Source organism: Salvelinus sp. IW2-2015, linkage group LG30, assembly GCF_002910315.2.
Source record: "Salvelinus sp. IW2-2015 linkage group LG30, ASM291031v2, whole genome shotgun sequence".
NCBI classification, from domain to species: domain Eukaryota; kingdom Metazoa; phylum Chordata; class Actinopteri; order Salmoniformes; family Salmonidae; genus Salvelinus; species Salvelinus sp. IW2-2015.
The window spans coordinates 1,829,798-1,839,822 of record NC_036869.1 but is presented as its reverse complement, the minus strand read 5'-3'; the positions used below and the strand labels follow the sequence as shown (position 1 = coordinate 1,839,822).

Here is a 10,025-nt window from a genome sequence, read left to right as displayed (position 1 = left end):
GCGGAGGCAGCGTGTCTAGTAGAGGATGGGGAGATAGGGCAGCGTGCGTTAGTGAGGAGGTTGCAGGGGAGAGGAGGGCCAGGCAGAGCTTAGTGAGGGAATGGAGGAGAGGGCACGCTGTTAGTGAGGATCGTGGAGGGGAGGGCAGGTGTTAGTAGGATAAGCAGTGGCTGTAGGTGAGGATAACGGAGAGCAGGGAGTGAGAATGAAGGAGAGGAGCACGAGCCGTGTTTGTGAGGATGGCGACAGGGAGGGCAGCGTGTGTGAGGATGAGGAGAGGGCAGCGTGGTTTAGTGAGGATGGATGGGTGGGGCAGCAAAGGATGGGGAGGAGGGAGAGGGAGCAGGCAGCGTTTAGTGAGATGGAGGGAAGAGGCAGCTGTTAGTGAGGATGTGGGAGAGGCAGCGTCGAAATGTAGTAGCATGGAGAATGTGGAGAGGAGCACAGCAGAGGCAGCGTTATGGAGGCATGGAGGGGAGCGGCAGCGTGTTGTGAGGATGGAGGAGAGCAGCGTGTTAATGAGATGGGAGAGGGCAGCGTTTAGAGGAGGAGATGCGGGAGGAGGGGGCAGCGTGTGTGCATACAGGGTGCGGAGGAGGGAGGGAGAGGGCAGCGTATAGTTAGGAGGATGGAGGGGGGAGGCGACATGTTAGTGAGGATTGGGAGGGGAGGGCAGCGTGTTAGAGGATGGAGGGGCGAGGGCAGAGGCAGCGTCGTAGTGAGGATGGGGATGAGCAGTGAGGAGAATGGGAGCGTGGGTGACGTGTCACTGAGGGACGAGAGCAGCGTGTTAGCTGACGAAGGATGGCGGACGAGCGCACGCTGTTATAGAGGAAATGGAGGATTGAGGGAAGCGTAGTCTGAAGGGGGAGGGCACTTTAGAAAAGAAGGGCGCTGTTGAGATGGAGGATTGGACGAGGCAGCGTGTTAGGGATGAGGAGGAGGCAGCTGTGTTAGTGAGGATGGAAGGATCTGAGGGGCAGCGTGTTATGAGGATGGGGGGTGAGAGACGCGGCAGCGTCGTAAGGCGAGGATGGAGGAGGGGAGACGGCAGCTGTGTTAGTGGATGGAGGATTCGACTAGAGAGAGCAAGCTTAGTGAGGATGGAGCGATTGGTAGAGGGCAGCGTGTTAGTGAGAGATGGAGGAGGGAACCGCACGAGGGCAGCTGTTATGGGTAGCGAGGGGGAGAGTGGCAGGCGTATGATCAGATGAGGCAGAGGGCAGCTGTTATAGTGAGGATGGAGGAGGACGGAGAGCAGCGTGTTAGTGAGGCATGGAGGGAATGGGAGAGCAGCGCGTTAGTGAGTGATGGAGGGAGGGAGAGGCAGCGTGTTAGTGAGGATCAGGGAGGAGAGGGCCAGCGCTACGTTTAGTGAAGGGGAGTTAGGAGGATGGGAGGGCCGAGGCAGCGTGTTAGTGAGGATGGGTGGGCAGCTAGTTAGCGAGATGAGGGAGGCGGAGAGGGCGACGTGTTAGTGAGGATGGAGGAAGGGAGGCAGCGTGTTAGCAGACGGATGGGGGGGCAGCGTGTAGCCGAGGATGGGGGGAGGGCAGCGTGTTAGTGAAGAGATGGGGGGCGCAGCGTCGTTAGCGAAGGAATGTGAGGAGGGGAGGGCCAGCTTGTTAGTGAGGATGGGGGCAGGCAGCTTGTTTAGTGAGGATGGGGAGGGCAGCGTGTTAGTCGGAGGATGGTGGAGGGGCGGGCAGCGTGTTTCCAGGATGTGGGAGGGAAGAGGCCAGCGTGTTGCGAAGTTGAGCGAGGCAGAGGGCAGCGTGGTTAGTGAGGATTGGGACGAGGGGGGGTCGTCGTGTTAGCGAGGATGGGGAGAGGGCAGCGTGTTAGCGAGGGATGTGGGGAGAGGTGGCAGCGTGGTTAGCGAGGTATGGGGGATGGGGCAGCGCGTTAGTGAGGATGGGGGGTAGGGCAGTGTGCTTAGTGAGGATCGTGGTCAGAGGGGGAGGGAGCGTTTATGAGGATGGGGATGATCTGATCGTGTTAGTGAGATGGGCAGGGAGGGCAGCGGTGTTCAGCTGAGGATGGGGAGGGGAGGGCAGCGGTAGTTAAGCTGAGGAGTGTGGGGAGGGGGAGGCAGCGTGTTAGCTGAGGAGGAATGGGAGGGGGCAAGCGTAGTTAAGTAGGATGGATGCGATGGAGGGCAGCGTGTTGTAGAGCGAGGGAGGAGGAGAGCGGCAGCTGTTAGTGAGGACTGGGAAGGAGGCGGAGAGCGGGCAGCGTGTTAGTGAGGATGGGATTGGGAGAGAGAGAGTGGCAAAGCGTGTTGTTAGTGAGGAGATAGGTCGTGGGGCAGCCGGTTATGGAGGATGGGGGCAGGGTTAGCAGCGGTGTTATCGAGGATTGGAGGAGTGGGCAGCTTTAGCGAGGATGGGAGGGCAGGCAGGTGCTTAGTAGGAGGAAGGGGGAGGCAGCGTGTTAGGAGGATGGGGGCAGGGCAGACGTGTTTACGAGAGGGTAACGCAGCGGTATGGAGGATGGGTGGCAGCGTCGTTAGCGAGAGATGGGAGGGCGAGGCACGTTATGAGAGATGGGGTGGCGTAGCGTGTTATGAGACATGGGATGTGGCGGCAGCGTGTGAGATGTAGGGATCGGGGCGGCAGCTTGTTAGGAGGATGTGGGGACGGAGGGCAGGGCGTCGTTAGTGAAGGATGGGGCAAGAGGGCAGCGTGTTAGTGAGGCATGGGGAATCGAGGGCAGCTGGTTAGCGAGGAATGGGGGGAGGAGGAGGGCAGCGTCGTTACGAGGATGGGGGAGGGAGAGGCAGCCGTGTTAGTGAGGATGGGGGTGAGGCAGCGTTTAGTGAGGATGCGGGTGGGGCACGTTTAGTGAGCATGGGCGAGGCAAAGCTGTTAGTGAGGATGGGGGAGGGAGCGTGTATAGTGCAGGATGGGGGGGAGAGGCAGCGTGTTAGTGAGGATAGGGGGGGCAGCGTGTTAGTGAGGATGGGGGAGGGCAGCGTGTTAGTGAGGATGTGGGAGGGGGAGGGCAGCTGTTAGTGAGGATGGGGGCTGGAGGCAGCGTGTTAGTGAGGATGTGGTGGGGAGGAGCAGCTGTTAGTGAGGATGGAGGGAGGGGGAGGGCAGCGTGTTAGTGAGGATGGGGTGGTGCAGCGTGTTAGTGAGGATGGGGGGGGGAGAGGGTCAGCCGTGTTAGTGAGGATGGGGTGGGGGAGCAGGCAGCTGTGTTAGTGAGGATGGGATGGTGGAGCGGGCAGCGTGTGAGTGAGGATTGCGGGTGCAGGGCAGCGTGTTTAGAGAGATGGGAGGCACTGTTAGTGAGATGGGGGTGGGAGGCAGCGTGTAGTGAGGAATGGGGGAGGGCAGCGTGTTAGCGAGGATGGGGGAGGCAGCGTTAGTGGAGGATGGGGCAGCGTGTTTTTTTTTTGTTTTTTTAATTTTATTTTTTTATTTCACCTTTATTTAACCCAGGTAGGCCTAGTGAGAGAACAAGTTCTCATTTGCAACTGCGACCTGGCCAAAGATAAAGCATAGCAGTGTGAACAGACAACACAGAGTTACACATGGAGTAAACAATAAACAAGTCAATAACATGTTTAGAAAAAAAGAGAATCTAATACAATGTGTGCAAAAGGCATGCAGGTAGGCGCCAAAAGGCATGAGGTAGGCTGTGAGGATGGGGGAGGAGAGGGCAGCCGTGTTAGTGAGGATGTGGGAGGGGGAGGGCAGCGTGTTAGTGAGGATGGGGGTGGGGCAGCGTGTTAGTGAGGATGTGGGGAGGGCGAGGGCAGCATGTTAGCGAGGATGGGGGCGAGGGCAGCGTGTTTAGTGAGGTATTGGGGCAGCGTAGTTAGTGAGCGATGGGGGAGGGCAGCGTTTATGAGGAGGTGGAGTGGAGCGAGGCAGCGTGTAGTGAGGATGGGTGGGGCAGCGTGTTAGTGCAGGATTGGGGGAGGGGAGGGCAGCGTGTTAGTGAGGATGGGGTGGGGCAGCGTGTTAGTGAGGATGGGGGAGGGGGGGCAGCGTGTTATGAGATGGGGCTGGTATGCAGCGTGTTAGTTGAGGATGGTGGGGAGGGGAGGGCAGCGTGTTAGTGAGGATGGGGAGGGCACCCGTGAGTTATGAGGATGGGGGTGGGGCAGCGTGTTAGGTGAGGATGGGGGGGCAGCGTGTTTTAGTTGAGGATGCGGGAGAGCGGGGCAGCGTGTTAGTGAGGATGGGTGGAAAAGTTGGTCCAGTGGCCTGGAGGAAAGAATAGAGCGGTGACATAAGACCTAGTAGAGATGGACCGATGCGAGGGATGAATTCCAATGGTTGGTTGTGGGATATGGTAGAGACATTAACGCGAGTGGGGATGAAGAAAGACCATTTAAAGATGAGAACATTATTTATATTTTATTCAGAATAGTCTATGATGATTTCAGGCTATGGCAGTATGGCAGAACATCACTGGTAACTTTTGTGGTTATAAGAATATGAAGCATTAAAAAACATCAGCATAATGGGCTGAATCCTAACCTGAAAATCAATGTGATGTACCTACTCAGATCTGTGTGCACAGCGTTACAATTCTGCCATACATGATTGGCTGATTGAATGTCTCTCTTGCCATAATAATTCCTTTCTCCATGTTCTGTGTGGTTGTAGTTCTTGGCCGTGGACACCCAGCTCCTCCTGGGCAACAAGAAYCTGGCTCTGAGTCCAGAGGAGTACATCTTTGCCGCTCTCAACCTCTACACAGACATCATCAACATCTTCCTCTACATCCTGGCTATCGTGGGCCGTTCCCGTGAGTGATGGAGCGACGCCCTCTAGAGGAAAGGGGGAGGAAGGCAGCCAGGAGGCTTGAATGATGCTCTTTTCCCCTCGGTGTCTTTTTGTATGATTTGTTCCACTTTTTGAGGTTCCCTCCAATTTGTCTGTTACACCTCCCCGCCATCATCCCACCCCCTTCAGGAGACGAATTGGGTGACAGAAAAAAGGGTTCTGTCACCTATTGCAGCAGGCCTGCCATAGAGTGCAGCAAAGAAGGGCACACTTTTGAAGTTATTTATTTGAAGTTCTATTTAAGTATGTTATAAGTTATTCCTTTTTTTTTTTTTTTTTTACATTCCTTGTTTGTTTTTATGTATTCTGCTTGTTCTGTCCTCCTTGGCAATCTGCTTCTACTTACAGAGATATGGTAGCTAACTAGTACATCACTTCTGAACAACATTAGCTGAACGAATTCTATAGAACTCTCCTGTCCTCTGCGATTTTGTCGCTTTTCCTTGCCTTGTAGATTAAGCACTGTAGAGAGAGAGAGTGGTATGCTATCTGATAGAGAAAGCCACGCTGTGATGCAGGCCAGCGCTTTTTAAGGAAGAAACCTAGAAACAACACCTTTCCTGCTATTTTCTCCCCCTCTGGTGTTCCCTCATTTTCCTGCCAATGTAAATTAACTCTGCATGGCACCTGAAACAGCTGAAATGAGCTGAATAGATGAATAAAAACCCTCCAGAGGGATACCTCTCCTAGCCTGCTTGTTACGTAGCTGTACATAGTTCTGTCTGAAATGTATATGACGCTTAGTTCCCTAACCAGCTCTCTAGGCATGCCCGGGGAGTGTATGGCTGTGATGCTCACTATATATATATATCACATACTTTCTCCCCATCCCTCCCTCCCTCCATCCTCACTATCACGCTGCCCTCCCTCCATCCTCACTAACAAGCTGCCCTCTCCCCATCCCTCCCTCCCGCCATGCTCACTAACACACTGCCCTCTCCCCATCCCTCCCTATATATATAACTGATGACATCACTAAGCATCGCTAACCAGTACAAAGCCCAAAACTCCAAGCTATTAAAGCGAGAGCGCTCACCTCTAACCCACTCCACAAGATGTGAATGTCGTTTGTGTTGTTAACATGGATGTACAACACTAATACACATGAATAATAATGTATGTTCAGTACCAGTCAAAAGTTTGGACACGCCTCCCGAGTGGCGCAGTGGTCTAAMGCACTGCATCACAGTGCTAGCTGTGCCAATAGAGATTCTGGGTTCGAGTCCAGGCTCTGTCGCAGCCGGCCACGACCGGGAGACCCATGGGGCGGCGCACAATTGGCCCAGCGTCATCCGGATTAGGGGGGGGGGTTTGTCCGGCAGGGATGTCTTGTGCCATCGTGCACTAGCGACTCCTGTGGCGGGCCGGGTGCAGTGCATGCTGACACAGTCACCAGGTGTACGCGTTTCCTCCGACACATTGGTGCGGCTGGCTTCTGGGTTAAGTGGGCATTGTGTCAAGTAGCAGTGCAGCTTGGTTGGGTTGTGTTTCGGAGGACGCACGGCTCCCGACCTTTGTCTCTCCTGTGTCCATACGGGAGTTGCAGCGATGAGACAAGACTGTAACTACCAATTGGATAACACGAAAAAGGGGTAATAAAAAATCAAATTAAAAACGTTTGGACACCTACTCATTTAAGGGTTTTTCTTTATTTTTACTATTTTCTACATTGTTGAATAATAGTGAAGATATCAAAACTATGAAATAAGTGTTAAACAAATCAAATATATTTTAGGTTCTTCAAAGTAGCCACCCTTTAGCTTGATGACAGCTTTGCACGCTCTTGGCATTCTCAACCAGCTTCACCTGGAATGCTTTTCCAACAGTCTTGAAGGAGTTCCCACATATTCTGAGCACTTGTTGGCTGCTTTTTCTTCACTCTGCGGTCCAACTCATCCCAAACCATCTCAGTTGGATTGAGGTCGGGTGATTGTGGACGCCAGATCATCTGATGCGGCACTCATCACTTTCCTTGGTCAAATAGCCCTTACACAGCCTGGAGGTATGTTGGGTCATTGTCCTGTTYAAAAAACAATGATAATCCCGCTATGTGCAAACCAGATGGGATGGCGTATCACTGCAGAATGCTGTGGTAGCCATGCTGGTTAAGTGTGCCTTCAATTCTAAATAAATCACAGACGGTGTCACCAGCAAAGCACCATCACACCACCACCTCCATGTTTCACGGTGGGAACCACACATGCGGCGATCATCCGCTCACCTACTCTGCGTCTTACAAAGACACGGTTGGAACCAAAAATCTCACATTTGGACTCATCAGACCAAAGGACTGATTTCCACCGGTCTAATGTCCATTGCTCGTGTTTCTTGGCCCAAGCAAGTCTCTTCTTCTTATTGGTGTCCTTTAGTAGGGGTTTCTTTGCAGCAATTTTACCATGAAGGCCTGATTCACGCAGTCTCCTTTGAACAGTTGATGTTGAGATGTGTCTGTTACATGAACTCTGTGAAGCATTTATTTGGGCTGTAATTTCTGAGGCTGGTAACTCTAATGAACTTCTCCTCTGCAGCAGAGGTAACTCTGGGTCTTCCTTTCCTGTGTCGGTCCTCATGAGAGCCAGTTTCATCATAGCACTTGATGGTTTTTGCGACTGCACTTGAAGAAGCGTTCAAAGTTCTTGAAATTTTTCGCATTGACTGACCTTCATGTATTAAAGATGGTCTGTTGTTTCTCTTTGCTTATTTGAGCTCTTCTTGCCACAATATGGACTTGGTATTTTACCAAATAGGGCGTTCTTGTGTATGCCACCTCTACCTTGTCACAACAGAACTGATTGGCTCAAATGCATTAAGAAGGAAAGAAATTCCACAAATGAACAAGGCACACCTGTTAATTTAAATGCATTCCAGGTGACTACCTCCATGAAGCTTGTTGAGAGAATGCCAAGAGTGTGCAAAGCTGTCGTCAAGGTAAAGGGTGGGTACTTTGAAGAATCTCAAATATAAAATATATTTTCATATGTTTAACACTTTTTTTGGTTACTACATGATTCCCTATGTGTTATTTTATGTCTTCACTATTATTGTACAAAGTAGAAAATAGTATAAATAAATAGAAATCCTTCGAATGAGTAGGAGTGTCCAAACTTTTGACTGGTACTGTATGTGTATATATTATTAATGGAATGCTAGATGGTTTTTTCCCCCCCTTATGTTCTGAATGTTGGGAAGCTTGGTAATTGAGATGCTTTTGTATAAGCTAAATATGGAATGTCCCAWTGGCTTCTTTTGGATAAATGTTTTCACTCTTACTTTTCACTTATCCTTACTAATTCCGCATTTGTCTCTGTCTTCATGTATAGTAAATAGTATTTATTTATTTTTTCTTCTTACTAATGTGAAATGTTTAGGTATTGGAATTTCGGAACACTTTTATACAGWGCTGTTAGAAAAATATCACTTTTRTTTTTACTGGCATGTAGTAGATGATCACCGAGATTGAAGGATATAAGTTATTAATTATACATTTATTGAAGTTGCTATAGAAGGCAGGGCTGCTGTGAAGTTGAAAGTAAATGAGCAGGAAACTCAACACTTTTCTGTCCTTCTGAATGATGCATGGGACGCAGAGGGGCATACATTCTGTGAGGTTTCCTGCTCGAACATGGATTTGTGTAAACACTGGAAGACTTGAAGGTAGAATAAGGAGAGGCTGGAAACACAGAATCACTTTGACTACTAGTCACTAGAGAACACATTCTTAGTTTTAACACTCCACTACTGCCAATGCTGACCAATCTGTTGATGTTCTCCATTGAAACTATACACTAAGTTACATCCACTAAAATGAATACCATTTTTTGAAAACCACATCAGTCTTAAATATCTCAGATTGAGTTATAATTTGACTCCTGTTGCACGATCCTTCCCTGTTGTTGCATGTGCTGTGATTTCACACTGGGCAGTGCACTAGCTGTTTATTTGAGTCATGTTGAACGAAGAATAATCATAATGATAGAAMTGTTATTGTTGTGCTGCCTACGGCCCTGTTTTGATTTAATGTTTCTGTTTATCTAAGACAAATGTGTATTTACACTGAGTGTACAAAACATGAGGAACACCTTCCTAATATTGAGTTGCAACCCCCACCCCACCTTTTGCCCTCAGAACAGCCTCAATTCTACAAGGTATCGAAAGTGTTCCACAGGGATGCTGGGCCATGTTGTCTCCAATGCTTCCCACTGTTGTCAACTTGGCTGGATGTGCACTGGGTGGTGGACCATTCTTGAATCACATGGGAAACTGTTGAGAGTGAAAAACCCAGCAGCGTTGTAGTTCTTGACACACTCAAACCGGTGTGCCTGGCAGCTACTACCATAACCCGTTCAAAAGCACTTAAATCGTTTGTCTTGCCCATACACCCTCTGAATGYCACACACAAACAATCCATGTCTCAATTGTCTCAAGGCTTAAAAATCATTCTTTAACCTGTCTCCTCCCCTTTATCTACGCTGATTGAAGTGGATTTAACCGGTGACCTCAATAAGGGATCATAGCTTTCATCTGGGCATTTGGTCATGAAAAGAGCAGGTGTTCCTAATGTTTTGTACACTGTATAATACAACTCCTTAGTGGTTTGATGTGTATCGAGTAAATTGGGGCTTTGTAGTTATGTTTGCACTGTAAATTTGCATTCAAATTAACTGGAATTGCATTCCTCTACACTACTCTTTGTTTTTCATTAAAAGAGCTATACACACTATTTTTTTCTGTTGTGTGTGTGGTTTGAACCACTCTGATTGATGCTAAGGCTATAATAGCACTTATTGTATTAAAAGCTGTTTAATGTGGAAGGGGCATGTGAAGGAAATATTACTATGTGAAGAGACAGCCTTTAAAAGGTCGTCTTGCCTTTTGGTGTCATAAACAATCATTGGTTCCTGCCTGTGCTCGGTAAAGATATGAAGGGGGCCTTTCCTCTACAATTTGGCGTCAACGAACAGGATCAGTAATTCCACTTGTGGAGCATCCCAGTGAAGGTCTGTGAGGGAGATACCGTATCGGTATCCCTAGTGGGAAAGGGTAAGGGAATTTCCCGTCTGACCAAAGAGGATGTGGAACCGCCCAGACTTTTATTGAGAGCTGCCCTGGGGAAAATACCTGATCCGTGAACCTCTGAGGGACGTGTCTAATGAATTTCAGTAAGTCAATTTAAATTAATTTGTATTAAAAACATTTTGTTATACATTTTTAAAAATGGCAGCT

General features: G+C 49.5%; 1 protein-coding gene across 1 annotated transcript in view; it reads left to right on the top strand.

Moving 5' to 3' along the window:
• The window catches only part of LOC111955378 (protein lifeguard 1-like), a 36,947-nt gene extending 27,427 nt beyond the window's left edge, over positions 1–9,520 (top strand). The window contains exon 7 of the mRNA XM_023975606.3: positions 4,623–9,520. Coding sequence (XP_023831374.1) covers positions 4,623–4,772 — 150 coding nt within the window. The 3' untranslated portion in view covers positions 4,773–9,520. The remainder of the gene's footprint in view (positions 1–4,622) is intronic.
• Positions 9,521–10,025: the final 505 nt, after the last annotated feature.